At 50.2% G+C, this 16,239-nt stretch overlaps 5 protein-coding genes across 5 annotated transcripts; 2 read left to right on the top strand and 3 right to left on the bottom strand.

Annotated features, from left to right (window-relative positions):
- Window positions 1-92: 92 nt before the first annotated feature.
- BKA67DRAFT_606323 (Fusaric acid resistance protein-like-domain-containing protein) lies at window positions 93-4,212 on the bottom strand. The gene is made up of 3 exons (XM_046105363.1): window positions 3,697-4,212; window positions 1,673-3,590; window positions 93-1,622 (listed from the first exon to the last, which is right to left on the bottom strand). Exons 1-3 carry the CDS (start codon window positions 3,784-3,786, stop codon window positions 346-348), a joined length of 3,285 nt encoding a protein of 1,094 aa, XP_045957242.1. The 5' UTR covers window positions 3,787-4,212; the 3' UTR covers window positions 93-345.
- Window positions 4,213-4,697: 485 nt separating this feature from the next.
- Window positions 4,698-5,228, top strand: BKA67DRAFT_659615 (uncharacterized protein; the record flags this gene model as incomplete). The annotated part of the gene is made up of 1 exon (XM_046107473.1): window positions 4,698-5,228. One exon carries the CDS (start codon window positions 4,698-4,700, stop codon window positions 5,226-5,228), a length of 531 nt encoding a protein of 176 aa, XP_045957241.1.
- A 470-nt stretch (window positions 5,229-5,698) lies between these two features.
- BKA67DRAFT_536665 (uncharacterized protein) lies at window positions 5,699-6,805 on the top strand (the record flags this gene model as incomplete). The annotated part of the gene is made up of 1 exon (XM_046100198.1): window positions 5,699-6,805. The coding sequence occupies one exon, from the start codon at window positions 5,699-5,701 to the stop codon at window positions 6,803-6,805; it is 1,107 nt and encodes a 368-aa protein (XP_045957240.1).
- A 777-nt stretch (window positions 6,806-7,582) lies between these two features.
- On the bottom strand, window positions 7,583-10,483 carry BKA67DRAFT_306159 (transketolase). Its single transcript, XM_046096113.1, has 6 exons — window positions 10,301-10,483; window positions 10,035-10,081; window positions 9,862-9,957; window positions 9,707-9,791; window positions 7,984-9,642; window positions 7,583-7,927 (listed from the first exon to the last, which is right to left on the bottom strand). Exons 1-6 carry the CDS (start codon window positions 10,352-10,354, stop codon window positions 7,811-7,813), a joined length of 2,058 nt encoding a protein of 685 aa, XP_045957239.1. The 5' UTR covers window positions 10,355-10,483; the 3' UTR covers window positions 7,583-7,810.
- Window positions 10,484-14,134: 3,651 nt separating this feature from the next.
- BKA67DRAFT_519893 (putative dibenzothiophene desulfurization enzyme A) lies at window positions 14,135-15,592 on the bottom strand (the record flags this gene model as incomplete). Its single annotated transcript, XM_046098138.1, has 1 exon — window positions 14,135-15,592. One exon carries the CDS (start codon window positions 15,590-15,592, stop codon window positions 14,135-14,137), a length of 1,458 nt encoding a protein of 485 aa, XP_045957238.1.
- Between the last annotated feature and the right edge of the window lie 647 nt (window positions 15,593-16,239).

The following is a 16,239-nucleotide window of genomic DNA, read 5'->3' as shown; positions in this document are numbered from 1 at the left end:
GAGTTAAGTCATAAGTGACACATGTGATAGTCCCGCCGGGAAATAGGAGAAGCCCCGGCGACCGTTACAAGCACATCAAGACCTTGTGAGTTGGTGGATATCAATACAATTGACTAAACATGTTCGCTTTCCTAGGTATCATAATAAGCGGAATGAACTCCAAAATGAATCCCCCCCCTCCAATAAAAAAGAAGAAAAAGGGAAGAAAAACAAAGCAGGGAAGCATTGAACCCTCCTTTCGAATAACACATGTCCCGTGATGTCTATCCTGTGTGCGCCTGATACGTGTGAAGACATCGTTCCGATCGTCGTCTCGTTTCCTGGACCAACGTGGGTCGTGCAACCTTACTGCAGCAACATTGCGTCTTCATCCAACCTTCCAAATAGTGCTTCTACCTCATTCTCGACAGTTTTGAGCTCCTTTGCAACCTGGCCGGTAACCAGTGCATACGCGTACAACAGTGCATAGTCATGTTCCTCGATAATGATGCTACCAAGTTTAGGCACTCTGCTCATAGCTCCAACCATGCCACTCGTGTTGTCATCGACAACGCCGTTGCTGTTGTTTTTGCCATTCCCGTTGGGAGTGCTTCGACCTGAATCCAACCCACCATTGTGCTCCTTTCTGAATCGAAAGATCTTGCCGAGAAGCCTATCTCGTGTACCCAACACACTAGGTATTGCATCCGTCAGGGGATACTCGAGCATGATACTGCTAGCTAAAACTTGGAAAACGTGGCAGATGCGAGCACAAAGCTCTGCTCGTTCGCGGGCTGTGTGGTTGAGAAGTGCCCTTTCGCCCTCGCTCAATCGGCCATGCTTTTGCGTGACTAAACTCATGGCATGGAAAGCATCCAGCAAGCGCTGTGTTGACACCATGATGCGACCGTATGCCTGCGCCGGAAATGGACCTCGAAGCTCGTATTCGTTGGCGGCTGCGCTGACAAGAGTCCGTAGCTGATTAGCATAGCGCTGTATCGCTGCCTGCTCACCCATCCTCATGTAGCTGTCAGTGGCATCGCTACGAAGCAGGATGGCCAGAGGACCTCGCTTCCAGATCAAGCCCATCTGGAGATACAAGACACAGATACCTTCCTTAAACTTCTGCCGAGCGGAGACCGGCCAAATGACGCGGCATACGATGAGACCCCAGAGGATACCAAGGGACACTGCGATGACTCTATGATACACAATGGTTTGGATGACAGGATGTAAACCACCTTCGTCATCGTCATCGTCGTCGACCTTTTGGGACAAAGAATATGCATACAACGAGGAAACGTTGTAGGTCAATAGAATGAAACGACCGAAAGGTGCATTACCTCGATCGATCGTTATGTAGAAAGCCAGGAAAGACACGGCCCAGCCAAAGATAGCAAGAAGGATTGCACCTCCGTCTGATATCCACCAGGCAATGATGACGAAGGCAGCACCCATAAGTGTGCCGACGAATCGTGCGAGGCCCGTCGTATTAGAGGCACCAACTGTCATACTACAAACGATCATAAAGGACAAGAGACCCCACTCGCCGCGCCAGTGTTGGTATATAGGCCTTGTCTCGGGAATGAAAGCAAACATGGCGTACAGAGTAGCCCCGATGCCAACCTTGAGACCAAAACGAACTGGCATTAAAGTTAGTTGTGGCACGGAAATCTGGGTCTAACAAACATACTATCTTCTCTGGACAGAAATCGGAAAAATCGCAGAAGCTGCTGGGACGCCCATTTTCGTAAAGCGCTAGTAGCTTGGGGTTCAGCGTTCCAAGCAAAAGTGTCTCGTGGTTTCGACATATTGTCCGGAATTCCTTTCGGCATCTTTGATCTTCGCAATGGTTTGATGAGGATAGCCTGCTCGGGGTCGGCAGTGCGGCTCTTGAAGCCGTTGAAAAAGTACCCCCAAAATTTCAAAAAGTTCCAACTCCTCTTCTTTTCTTCCGTGGCATATTTCAATTCATCAAGTGCGTCCAGATACTTCTGCATCTCATCGCCCAAGCTGAGGAGACTGAACGAGAAGTGTCCGCAAGCGGCTGCCACTTCCTCATAATCGGCTTGGACGTTTTCCGGTCGTGATTTCTCAAGCTCGATTGTCTTATATAACTCCTCCAGAGCCTTGGCTCTCTGCGAGTTGTAGAGGGATATAGCGTCGGAGACACTGTGTTTAAAATTATCGTTGACAGTGATTGGCAACCCGGGAGCGTCGAACGGAGGATCCCTTAAGATTTCCGAAAGTGTATGGACAAGGGACTTCATTGATGGCCCTAAACGATGGATGAATATCTCGAATATGTCGGATGGAGATCGACAATGGCTTGGAGACTTCAAACCAGGGTTTATAGAGAAATAGTTCTCACTTGACGGCGTTGGCGCTTCGTCTACGTCGCTGCGTTCGTCGGGACTTTCATCAATAGCTGACAGTACGGCAAACCTGCCGGCGCTTCTGAGTAGATGGGGTGTCGGTTGTCCAGCAGTGGGAGTAAGGACGTTTGCAACGTCAGTACCCGGAGATACGGCTTGGCTGGCAAGCGAAACGCCAGCCTTCTCCTTTAGGAGCTCGAATTGGGTATTGGCCGCACTTCTGAGTCCGCCCAGAGATTGTGACAAGGTCTCCATGCACCGTACTACAGCCTTGTCCTGCTTGTAGATCTCCTCGTGGCCGAGCATGTAATATTCGTACTTTGACTCTTTCAGATTCTTGTTCATCGCCGTCAAATTCGTCGTGAAAGTGGCGGTTGTTTTTGCGAAGCCCTTGGAACTCAACTCTTCTTCAGCGCCACTCAGGAAGCTTTTCGTCACCATAGACAGCATCTCACCAAGGGTTGTCGATGCTGTTCTCATGGTGCCACGCAGAGCGGTACGTGCAGATACTGGCCATAGCAGTAGATTGACCGCGGTTGTCGTCGTCGTGGCTATGAGCAAGATTTTCAGGGATTGTATGATCTTCTGATTCGTGAAGACGCCAGTATGGACGGAGTTCTCCTTGGTTATGATGGTGATGATACCAATCGACGCTATGCTGGCACCAACACTCACGAGTGGATGGTTGAGTTTCTGCTTCACCCAACCAATGAAACCAAGTCCACCACCAATAAAGAGGATGAGAATGAGGGCGTATGAAAGCCTGACCAGGTCCCAAACCGAGCCGACCAAAACCGACGTCGCCATGGACAGGGTACCAATAAACATGGCGTAGCAAACTGCTACGATGGCAATGGCAGCTGCCTCGACTTGGGATCCCGCACTTCTGGATGGATGAAAGTACACAGCAATGGTGGCGACGATATGTTTGCCATCCATGGGACCCAACGACGCGGCAAAGGGCGCATAGAATGTCCACAAGCTGGCCAGCAGGTATGCGACGGAGCATTTGAGTGTGCCTCGCCCCTTGGGAGACTTCAACCATGTCCAGACGTTATGCATGACAACTTGTCCGTTGTGTAGGGCGGCCTGTACCTTCTCCTTGACCGTTTCCTGTTCGACGAGTGGGCGCATGTCGAAGTCGGGTTCGCTGCTGAAACTGCTCTGTCGCAGGGTGAACTGGCGTCGCGAGCGCTCGCCGGTGCCGGGAATGACCCAGGTGCCATTTCGTAGTTTCTGTCGGGGCAGCATTCTTGTCAGCTTGGAAGGGGAAAGGTGAGGGCACACATGGGTGATGCCATGGGCAAGCGATCCTCAGGGTGAGGTTCAAGAAATAACATACACTCCGTGCAGGCGGACGTCCCGAGCGTGGAAACCATGCTGGCGGGCCAGGCGAGGAGCTTGAGGCTCCGCCGTTGTTAGCGTTGGTCATGGTTTGTCTTGGCCGTAGGGTGTTCCCAGTATTGCGATCCTCTTGGCTGCTGGCACCGCTTGCTGCTTGTGTGTACTATCTATCCACTTGATTTACGGGTACAAGCTGTGGGTTTCGACATAATGGGGCCCGGGAGCAGAAGCAGAAGCAGAGGCAGAGGCAGAGGCAGACTGTTGGGCCGCTCTCAGACGAGAGAGTGTGTTCTAGGATAGATACTGTATGATGATTCTCGTAGGGAGAAGACAGCCAAAGGAGCGAGCTGCATCCCAGGGTCAGGTGGGAATCGGATGGAGGTAAGATGAAGACGGTTTCCCAATGCTGTGCTACGCTTGGATGTGGTGGGTAACAACTCGATAGACTCACTAACCTAACTTACAGCACTCTACTCTATTCTACTCCCCTGTGCTGTACATAACCCAGGCCATGTCCGCCAAGTAAAAGCAAATCGTGTGGCTGTTGCTTTCACAGCGGGGGGGCGAAAGCGTTACCACTCGTCATCCCGCAGCAAAATCTCACAGGAATTGGTCAAGCGCGCGCTGTTAGCGCTAGCGGGGATCCGCCAAGACCATAGACGGACGGATTACGGGTTAGGATTATGTAGGGATGATTACAAGCCAGCCTGAGCCAGCCTCCCCCAGTATGCAACAATCTCGTGAGATTCAATCCGATTAAGCCACCCACCCCAAGCTACTAACCTAACCTAGTTGTTACACTCTTTGAAAGCTGTCACTTAGTCACATCGCACACAGCATCCAACCTCCGTATCATTCCGACCAGATTGGTCTCATGCTGTGTAGATATTATAAGATCGCCTAGGCGCACATCCCGTAACTGTGAAGCCTGGTCGCCACGAGACACATCCTTCCGTTGTCTGGACCGTCTGTCGCTCCTTACCTTGCGGAACAGTCATCATGGCCAACCTTCCCTCCAAGCACCCAAACCTGACCCTCCATCTGGTCGACCGCAGTCTCACACCACTCATCACATCCTCCAGGTCACAACCACAGGCGCAATCATTGGCATCCATATCACAAAACGCAATAGGGGTCTATGAGACAGCGCAACGCCTTGGCTTAGGAAACCCGCAAAGGGTCATGGTTGAACATACGTCAAACGGCCCAGTTTTGATGCACTCGTTTTTGAACCCTGCTGCTGAACATTCTGCACCAGGCCACCAGAACTCCCACGTTGCACAGAGAAAGCTAGCACCCATTGGAAACTACGGTATCCGTGACCCGCCCTACACCGGGGCCGGGTCTGGAGTCCAAGTTCCAGGAGAGCCGGATGGAATGGACGAGGACGCAGCCAATGCGCCTCCTCTCCTGCTAAGTACTGTCATTGCGCCTGGTTCAGAATCGGTTCTGGACGCCAGACGGGCGACATCACGACTGGAGAGAGTAGGAAAGGAAGTCCAAGCCAGGTGGGCTGAACTACAGCAGTGAAGAGAGGAAAGATTACAGATGCGTCGTTGGCTCGTCGTTGACTAAGTATCCTGGATTGAAGTGCACCAAATCATCCAAACGTCAACTTCATTACGGCACCTTCTTCCTCTTTGTTCCAGATGCGTGAGTTGGAGCAAATTACCTAGGCGGAGATACCAGCTTCAAAGCTGTCGAATTCACTCAGGCAGTCCCTCATTAACTCCAGATGTCTCGAGAAAAGGAGCAGTGACTCTTGACATCCCGACCAAACATTGGCAGCAGTAAACTCTATTTGTGGGTGTCGCACAAGGCACCTCTTTTGCGAAACGGCAGGCAGCTGTCCTTAAATCTGAAGCTGGTCCTTTCTGGAAATTGTTCTTGCTTCATAGACATCACTTCAAAAAGCCCTGCGGAGAACCCCGCCAAATTTCGAATCCAGATCAGCAACACGTCAGAGTTTCTGTTGACGTGCAATCTTGGATTTACTCCAAATGAGCAACTCTAATGAGACGGCTCAGAACAGTTTCACACCGCTCACCTTCCACAGTACATTGGCCCACGCCTTCGGCAATGGGCTGAATTGGAACAGAATGGAACCACATGAACATGTCATGCCCCTTTCCTCAACAGCGGAATTCTCTATCTTTGGCGATGGTCAACATCTGCCTCAAAAGAGTACCGAGATCAGTACCCAACAGCTTTCTCGAAAGCCAGCCAAGAACAACAAGGCCAAAGTTGTGTTTCACAAGTTCGGCCAACTCGTCGCTGAAATCCGCCTCATGATCTGGCACCAAGCTATCGTCGCCGAGACTCCAGAGCGCCTCATCCCCATATATATGCGAGGCCCCACGGCTACAATCGTCCCGCACAAACATTTGGCCTCGCGGTTTCTTGCCGTAAACTGGGAGTCCCGTCATGAAGCTCAGGTCTTCTACCCCATGAGGTTTCCGCTTGCGCTTGCCGCAAATTCTTCGGTTGCTGAAGGCTCTGTGTATGGATCATATTGTGGCACGCTGTATCTCGCCCCACAATACGACATGTTCGTTCGCGGGCTGCGAGACACGGCCTTCGGCCTAATACCTACCAGGGCACTCCTAGACACGGCGGCCGTGGCTAGAATACGAAACCTCGCCGTGGTCCAGCTCAACCAGGACAAGGCGGATACCGAATCGGTCACGCTAAGGGATCGCTACGACAACGCACCCTCGTTTCGGGGCATCGTCGACCACGACCGAGCCGTGGGCCCCAAGTTCTGGAACCTCAGATACTTCCCCAACGTCCGGGAACACTACACCATCCACACTCCCTCCCAGACTAAACTCACCACAGTGATCATGCAACGGCCCGAGAGCGTGATGCCGTTCTACGAAGTCCGCCGCTGGTCCAAAATCACGGATCACCCCGACGTTCCCGGCAAGACCCTGTGGTTCATGAGCAAGGAGCGAACGGATGGGTTCCCACAAGGTGTGGGCAGCGACGCGCCCGAGGACTTCGATCTGTGGGATATCCTCGACCAAAGGCGGTTGCGATGGGGGAAGGTGCCTGCCGATAATTACCTCAAGGACGGCGTACATCTGGAGGATATTTGGCAGCGCTAAATATGCTCACCCCCTTCGATGGGGTGATTTAAAAGCGTTAGCCAAATTACTACGCTTATCCCTTGGGAAAGAGAGAAAGAAAGAAAGAAAGAAAGAAAGAAAGAAAGAAAGAAAGAAAGAAAGAAAGAAAGAAAGAAAGAAAGAAAGAAAGAAAGAAAGAAAGAAAGAAAGAAAGAAAGAAAGAAAGAAAGAAAGAAAGAAAGAAAGAAAGAAAGAAAGAAAGAAAGAAAGAAAGAAAGAAAGAAAGAAAGAAAGAAAGAAAAAAGGTGATAGAAAAGAAAGAGCACAATAGAAAAGAGAACAGAAAAAAAGGGAAGCTTTGGTCTTTTTCAAGGTAACAGGGCGGTGTATTATTTTTAAGGTTAACTGGGTTCTCACACGACTGAGCATCTCGTATGCAAATCCACACGTACAATCCTATGTTCTTTTTTTCAGCGGAATATCCAGGGACCTGCGGTACTGGGTAGGCGGACATTTTAAGGTTTGCAGACACGATTTATGAGTAACGAAAGCGCATGCCGAATGCTTGGATGTGGCAGTAACGATTGAGAATGAGTACAATACAGCACTCAATTAATAACACCTTTTCATCTTTCAAATTCCTCATGTTGTTTGATCGAGCAGCTATCGACTTACTCTTGTTCAACACTGCACCCAGTAATCAGCATCTCCACCTGAAGGGTGGACTTGTCCAATAATACAGGTGACGAATTCTGGCCAAGTTGGCAACACGCATTTTACAGCAACACATGTTTAAAAAGAAAAGAAAAAAATTAAAAAGAATTTAGTTAATAGAGTAACTTCACAGATCTTACAGACGGGTCATAATGTAGTTCTCGATGCCTTTTCGATATGGCTTAATTCATATCATATTGGTCTCTATGTGGGTAATATCCTCGTGTCGTTCGTACAACATTTTCGTCCCTGTCATCTATATACCGACTCCAATATCGGCGAGTTCCCGAATCATGATCATTACTTTATCTACAACACATCGCTAAGTGTCTAGATGAGCTGCTGGAAAGCTCTGTTGATAGGAGAGCGGACATTGGGGACGTCCTTCCAGAAGTCGATAGTCTGGACGGCGCGCTTGGAGATACCCGCAGGGGTGAACTCGAACTTCTGCAATAGTTGTTAGTAGCTTGATCAGCATGCAAATTTTTGTAATGGAAACTTGCCTCGTAAACATCCTTGTAGGCGCCGGAAGCACCGAAGCGGTTGAGACCGAACTGCTCATGAGTGTAACGTTCCCAGCCCATGGTGCTCATGACCTCAATGGACAGAGAGGGGATACCGTCGGGCAGAACGCTGAGTCTGTAGTCCTTGCTCTGGGCATCGAAGACCTCGAAGCAAGGAATGGAGACAATACGGGCCTTGATGTTGTGCTTCTCCTTGAGCTCCTTGGCGGCATCGACAGCAATGCAGACCTCGGAACCGGTGGAGACAAGGGTGATCTGAGCACCCTCAACCTCGCTCAGGACGTAACCACCCTTGATGGCACGCTCAATGGTGGAGCCCTCAAGCTGGGGCAGGTTCTGTCGGGAAAGAGCCATGATGCTGGGTGTGTGCTTGGAGGTCAGTGCCACGTAGTATGCAGCGCTTGTCTCGTTACCGTCAGCAGGGCGCCAGACCATGCAGTTGGGCAGAGCACGGAAGTGTGCAAGGGTCTCGATAGGCTGATGGGTAGGGCCATCCTCACCAAGACCGATGGAGTCGTGAGTGGCGACCCAGATGTTGCGGATCTGGGACAGAGCAGAGAGGCGGATGGCACCGGCAGCGTATGACACGAAGTTCAAGAAAGTACCACCGTAAGGGATGATGGTACCGTAGGCGGCAAGACCGTTCATGATAGCACCCATACCGTGCTCACGGACACCGTATCGGATATATCGGCCAGAGTAGTCGCCAAGGCCGGTAGAAGGAGGCTGGAAGTCAACAGCGGTCTTCCATCGGGTCAAGTTGGAACCAGTCAAATCGGCGGAACCACCAACCAACTCGGGAATGACATCTGCGAGCTTGCTGAGCACTGTCTCGGACAGCTTGCGAGAAGCAACGGCAGAGTCGGCAGGAGTGTAAGTAGGCAGAGCCTTCTCCCAGCCCTGGGGCAGCTCTCCAGTCTGGCGGCGGACAAGGTCGTCATGCTCGGACTTGTACTTCTTGGCGTACTCGGCAAAGAGCTTGTTCCACTCCTCCTCAGCGGCGGCGCCCTCGGAGGCAACCTTGTGGTAGGCGTCATAGACATCCTGGGGAACGGCGAAGCTCTCCTCAGGGTTGAAGCCGAACTTCTGCTTGAGCTGCCTGATGTCATCGGCCTTGAGAGGCGAACCGTGGACACCGTGGGTACCCTGCTGGGTAGAACCGAAGCCAATGGTGGTCTTCAGCTTGATGATGGAGGGCTTGCTCGTCTCCTCCTTAGCCTTCCTGATGGCATCCTCAATAGCGTCGAGGTTGTTGTCACCGTCGCCAACAACCAGGACTTGCCAGCCGTAGGCCTCGTATCGCTTTTGCACATCCTCAGTGAAGGAGACGTTGGTGTCACCGTCAATGGAAATGTGGTTGTCGTCGTAGATGGCGATCAGGTTACCGAGCTGCAAGTGGCCGGCCAGAGAGGAAGCCTCGCTGGCGACACCCTCCTGCAAGCAACCATCACCGAGGAAGCAGAATGTGTAGTTGTCAACGAGGTTGAAGTTCTCCTTGTTGAAGGTGGCACTGGTGTGAGCCTGAGCCATGGCAAGACCGACGGCATTGGAGATACCCTGTCCAAGAGGACCGGTTGTGACCTCGATACCAGGTGTGTCGTGAGCCTCGGGGTGACCGGGGGTGATGCTGTCAATTGACTAGGAAGAGGTCAGAAATTTATTTCTTCTTTGGGGATTTCCGAGGCTTGGGGGTTTCTCTTACACGGAAGGCCTTGATGTCGTCCATAGACAGGGCGTAGCCGAACAGGTGGAGAAGAGCATACTGAAGCATGCAACCGTGTCCGTTGCTGGATGAAGCGACGAATTAGCAACCAACAACCACCATGTATGAGTTGTGTGGACGAGTATCCAACTTACGAGAGAACGAAGCGATCACGGTTCAACCACTTGGGGTTCTTGGGGTTGAACTTCATGAACTTGCTAAAGAGAACGTGGGCGACCGGCGCCATACCCCTTGTGATTGTTAGCAATTGAATTTCCCCTCTTACCGGTGTAGCCGGTATGTCTGGTTTTGGTGTATGGGAACTTACATGGGCGCACCAGGGTGGCCGGAGTTGGATTTAGCTGTGGCATCGGCCTACGGTCATAAAAACAATCAGCACGTTTGATTCCTCACTTTGCTTCTTCTGCGACTCCCTCGAGCGCAAAGCAATGGATGGCCGGCAAGATACGGAAAGAAAACATGTCGCGGGCTTTTGTTGACGATGGAGGGGCAAGGCGGGGGCGGGGTGTTGGGATTTCGTCAGAGGAATGGAATGTGCAGAGGTAGTGAAGGCGAGAGAGCGAGAAAGCTTACAGCAAGAACACGGATCGTGTTGATGGCCAGCCAGTCCTTTTCAGTGTAACCCATGATTGCGATGTGTCTTGTGGTTTCAATCTGGGAGCAGAATTGGTTTCTAAGGGATTATGAGGTAATGGAGGGGGAAGAATGAAAATGAGAAAACGTTGAAGGATGGGTAAACTGTAGTTTTCTATCTGCAGCTGCAGCACCACAGCGACCCCGTGGAACCTTGACACAATACGTGTGACAACTTGTGAAGCGGCGGCTTTTGGGTGGCAGCCAGCAAGCAGCTTGGGTACTCACTAATGACCCTTGAAGTGGGGTGACAATGGAGTCAGGACCTTTCAAAGCTCTTCACGTCGGTGAATATATGTCATTGCTGCAAAGCCTCCCAAGTTCCAACGCACATCGCTGGGCGGCATCATGGTTGCCATGTCATGTACAAGAGGGGCAGCCTGAACAGCCCGCCTCGAGATCCATATTTGATGTCGAGCGATGTGTAAGCATAAAGTACAGTAACCTCCCTCAGTATCTTCTGCAGCCTCGTTTTCTCTCAATTGTCTGCACATTGAGACGTGTGAGTTATGGCCTCTTGTTGTTTCTGGAATCGGCTATTGGAGAAGCCATACAAGTACTTCATCCGCGCATATAGGCGGGCGGAAGGTTTCCCTTGGCCCCCCTGCTCAACTTGTTCCGGATACAAAGGTAGCCAATCCCAGACCTCTTGGCCCGGATGGAGGAGAGCATGTCTATATTTCTCCGGTACTCATTCAAATTTTCACATCACTTACCACAAACTTGTAGCTGAGGAAGTTATCGCATTGTCACTGTACTGTGAGAGCTACGATTTCATTAAAAGTTATGGTGGCAACACCTGCCGGCATGAACGGTGACGGCAAGTGCGGCTTTTTTCGCCGAAAGATATCCCACTCTTTCAGCTGTGGGCCCAGACTTTCGCGGAATTTGTAAATGACGATGGAATCAATGGGGCTTCTCGTTTCGCCCAATTTGCGCATCGCCCAGCACGTTGACTCGAAACGCCCCCTCTCATTGGCGAGGATACAACACTGACCTCTGGCGGAGTACTGTAGTCCGGTAGGTCGCACTAGCATCACCCGATTCCCACCTCCGTATCGGACCTTATAATCGTTGCGGATATCCGCTTGATTGGCTAGCCCTATACGCTTCTTAGTAAGAGATGAGGAGGTCACGACAGCTTTTCTTCATCAGCTCTGGAATTTCTCAACGGATCAGATGATGCAAAATTTGGGGGTCCTTGAGGTCCTGTCTTTTCCTCAATAATTTTACCGTGTCTTACGCGATCATTTCACCATGGCAACCTCTGTCGGAGTACTACACCCATAACTGTATTTTCCACGGAGCTTTTGACGCACCCGGAGATACCGATATCACTTTCTGATAGCCCATTGCGCGTAGTGATGAGTAAACCGAAAAAATGAGGCAAATAATCACATTTGTTGAAATGTTCTTACTTTTCACTGTCCAAATTTCCTGCTTCCAAAACTATGGGGAATATACCATGTGCAGTTTTCTGCTATGATCATAGTAGAATCAAAATGTTGAGTTTCAATATTACCACTGCATTTTCACCATTAAGTTTCTGACAACCATGGTTCAGGTTTGGTCATTTCGTGGTTCCCTTTCGCCGTGGACATAGGAGGAGTCTTGAGCAAGAGTCAATTGCGCCCATTTAATTGGCGGAAATATGTCTGCCTTCCACAATCATCAACCTCACTTTCCTGATATCCATTCACAGTGGAAGTATTCGGCTGATTCCTCCAAAAGCGTTCTACGAAACTATTTCCTTTCTACAGTAAACACCAAAAGAAGGACGAGTACAATATCTCGATATGGGAGTGAAGCATGAAAATGTATTACCCAGAAGATATTTGGGTAATTGCACTTGGTAGACCCCATGGGCATCTTGCTCATCTTCTTGGCGTTTTAAGATACCAGTCGGAAAATCAATTCAAGCAAGATGGACTCGTTTTCAAACTTGATCCAGAACTACTCCTTCGTCGCAACACTCAACCTCGCACATCTCAACCACGGCACGGGGCATCCAAAAATAATGGAAAGTGTTCCAGACCTATTGGCCTATTCGCCGACGGAGCGCCAACTGAAGCTGACCACGTTGCTTTACGACGATGAATGCAATTATCTCCCGGCTCTTTTGGGCCAAGGGATGGACACTCATGATGAAGTCCTCCAGATCATTATGCCGCTTGATCGGCCACTGGATGCCTTGGTCATCACCATGACGCCGATCGAGGAGCAATTTCAACACCCTGTGACAAGCTGGCTCGGTGTCCAATGCGTGCATTCCGGAAGAGTTTGGCAGTGACACATTCGCGATATGGAGGACGAGATGATCCCACATCTGCTTTGATAATCGTCAATCAAGGAAGTCACAATCAGTATTCTACCACCCGACCCTTCTTTCCAGGATTACCAGGTCGTCAACCTGTGGAAGAAAACTCGTGACGTTTCCTAGATTCTTCGCAGCCTTCGTGAGGTCGCAAACTTATCAATTTAGCTGAATGAAACCTTTCTAGAATACACTACGGTGCGAGATAGATTGTGGTCCTTGCCTTTCGCGATCGAACTTGCAGGAGCCAGTCTACGGCCTGACTACAATTTCTGCTCACTTCTTACCTTGGTTCTGGTCCTGCCTCTGCTCGAAACTCGAAAATTTAGAGCTTTGCGGGCGGACATACCGTACCCGTAACTACTTGAAAAACATAAGTAATTCTCGGTGTAATTGTGTCAGTGCTCAAGCATAACAAGAACTGGGCCAACATGCCCGTGATTTTAGAAGCACAGAAATTTAAAGGGTCATGAACCCCGAGGCCGAGCGGACCATATCTTTTGATTACGCGAAGGAACATTTCCCCGAGACGCTTGCCATTAACCACAGGCTAATAAAACCGGATGAGCTGCTTCGCATGCAGTCAAGATACGCCAAAGACAAATAGACAGAACAATATCCGCGCGGTCTTCCACCGTTCGGTGAGCTTTCGAGAACGCTTGAAATTAAATTTCTTGATAACGTGGACAGTATGTTCGAAGATTTTCTACTGCAAAGTTCCACTACATAATATCTGGATACCTCAAAAGATCCCAAATTCCATAAAGCACATTCCAAAAAAACAACTTCAATGGCAAGCTTAGGGTACTTCGCATGAGTTCGGCTAGAATCGATGGCACTTAGTAGCAACACGGAAGGTGCTCTCTATCGGCGTCTTGAGTGGTAATCTGGAGGGTTCCGATGAAGGAGAGAAAGAATCAGTCGAAGGTTCGAAGCGGATTGATAAAGATACCTTGAACTGCATTGTTCGTTAACATATCTTCTTCTGCTCGACACAGGACCCGTTCTCCACAGACCCTAGTATACAGACGATTCATAAAACGTCCAATCTTGAACTCCGACCCGGGTTCATGCTTTTCAACCGATCTATCGATGAGACAAGAGCCTTAATAGCCGCGGCAACGCTAGATCATACTTGATAGATTCGGTGTATCATTTTGTCTTGGTTTAATCTTCACAGCTTAGCATGTATTCCATTGGCATGAATTCCGCTTTGGAATGCGTTTTGTTGATATCATTCTTAGTAACTGTAATTTTCTGCAAGGCGTTTAGAGGAACTTCATCACGGACATTTGATCAGTCTATGGGATATATTAAGTTGCGTGATGGAGAGACGCAATAGATTATTGCCCCAAAAATTCAAATGTCGGGGGGGACAGGAATAGTGACAGAGTTCTGCTACTCACTATTCGTACCTGTATGGTCAGCATGCAAAATTTGTTGTCGGTGGGATTATTCTTTCACTGAACAAACTCTACCGCCTGCCCCTGCCCAGGTTCTGGATACACCTCGTACTTCCATCTGCTTCCTGGGTGGTCATCTCGGAGCTTTGATTGCCTTTCGCCATATAGCCTTTCTCTGAGGGTGCCCGACTCCGGCTGCTCTGGGTACCGACCCCTGCGCCGAAGTTCCGGTACAAGGAGATCGACAAGATCCTCAAAGCTGCCTGGTGAAACCACATAGCCTATGTTGAAACCATCCAGGTCCGCGATTTCCATCCATTCCTCCAATATGTCCGCGACTTTCTGCGGCGACCCCACAGGAACCGGGCCATTGCCTCCGATCGAGACCATGCGACCAATATTGCGCGGTGTCCACTTCGGAATATCAGCGCCCTGATATTTCAAGCTGTTGACTAACGAGTGCACGCGCCCATCTACGGTTGCATCCTCAGCTTTGATCTCGACGTCCGGGTCGTATTTGGAAAGATCGATTCCGGCGTTGCTAGAGAAGAATGCAAGTCCAGCTTCGGGGCTTGCGAACTCTAAGGCTCTTTCGTACTTCTTCTGGGCCTCAAGGTCTGTGGTTCCTATGATCGGCGTCACGACCGCAAAGACCTTGACGCTGGAAGGGTCGCGGCCAAGCTTAGCTGCCTCGGCACGGATTGCCGCCACGCGCGGTGCCAGTATATGTGGTGATGCGGCCGCCACGAAGACCGCCTCGGCGTGCTTTGCCGCGAAGGCGATGCCGGCTGGTGAGGTCCCAGCCTGGAAAAGAAATGGAGTTCTCTGAGGCGAAGGGTCGAGAATGTGAGGAGCGTCAACCTTGAAATTCTCTCCGTGATGATGAATGTAGCGTATCCGGTTCCAGTCGGAGTAGACTTCGTTCTCCCTGTCCTCCCTAAGTGCGTCATCTGCCCACGAGCCTTCCCAGATCTTGTACAGGACCTCGAGATACTCGTCTGCAACCGCATATCTCCTGTCATGTTCGACGTACGGCAAACCGACCGCGTCCGCGGCAGATTGCTTGAAGGACGTCACGATGTTCCACCCGAAACGGCCCCTCGTCAAGTGATCTAGAGTGCTGAAGCGCTTCGCAACAACGAACGGTGCTTCATAGCTCGTGCTGGTGGTTATGGCGAAGCCGAGGTTTTTGGTCACCGCAGCCATGGCCGTCACAGGGACTACAGGATCTCCCATGGGGTATTGGCACGCCGTCCTGACCGTCGGCTCCGAACTTCCCTTGTAGGTATCATGCTGCCCGTAAGTGTCCGCGAGGAACAACGCGGTGATCCCGCCTCTCTCCAGAATCTGTGCCAGATCCGTCCAGTAGGACAGATCTCTTCTCTTGGTTGAGGATTTATCCTCCGGTCTCCGCCACTGTCCGAAGCTTAGGTGACTTGTTGTAAACATGTCAAACGCATTGATGAAAATGCGCTTTACGCGCTTTGGCGTATCGAAGGTAGTGGAGTCACTCATAGTTGCGTCTCATTACAGTGAGTTGTGGTATCGGTGCACACACGTGTATGATACCGCATAGCCAAACAGCATGAGCATAGTAAAGCAATAGGCTCTGGGTAATCTGACAATCGTGTAAATTCTTTAATCTTTTTGGTGAGTTCAGAAGCAAGAATGGTGGGTATAGCGCCGGTATTGGAGATGAGAAACATTATTCGTGATATGGGGAAGTTGTGGCGTGCTCTAGGTGTTGCCTCATTGGCGTAGGTCGGTTGCAAATCAAGGTTGTATTAATACAGTGTTAAGAGTAAGTCGATTCAAATAGAAATCATACGAGAAATTCAGGCATGTATCTACTGTTCATGGATGATAGAATTATTGTCTTTGCTTGTGGTTACATTAATGAAACCTAAACCAATGTCCTTCGTGACTACAACAACTGCGTCCTCTGTCGAGGAGATTTCGCGAAATGCATGTGATCCGTATTTAATTCCCAACATTCTTTTCGTCTTCGACTTGATCATTCTTTTATACCCTCTGGTGCTTGATATGTCGGATTTGGCGCGGCTTTACGCAAAGCCACCAAAGTTGGAACACTAGCTACGAAAGCTGAGATGAATCCCTCAAGTGATCCGAACGTGACACGATTTGCTCGAGCCATTCCACCG

The sequence above is a fragment of the Truncatella angustata genome (genome assembly GCF_020726525.1).
Source record: "Truncatella angustata strain MPI-SDFR-AT-0073 chromosome Unknown BKA67scaffold_5, whole genome shotgun sequence".
Taxonomy (NCBI): Eukaryota; Fungi; Ascomycota; class Sordariomycetes; order Amphisphaeriales; family Sporocadaceae; genus Truncatella; species Truncatella angustata.
This window is presented reverse-complemented; position numbering and strand designations above follow the sequence as displayed.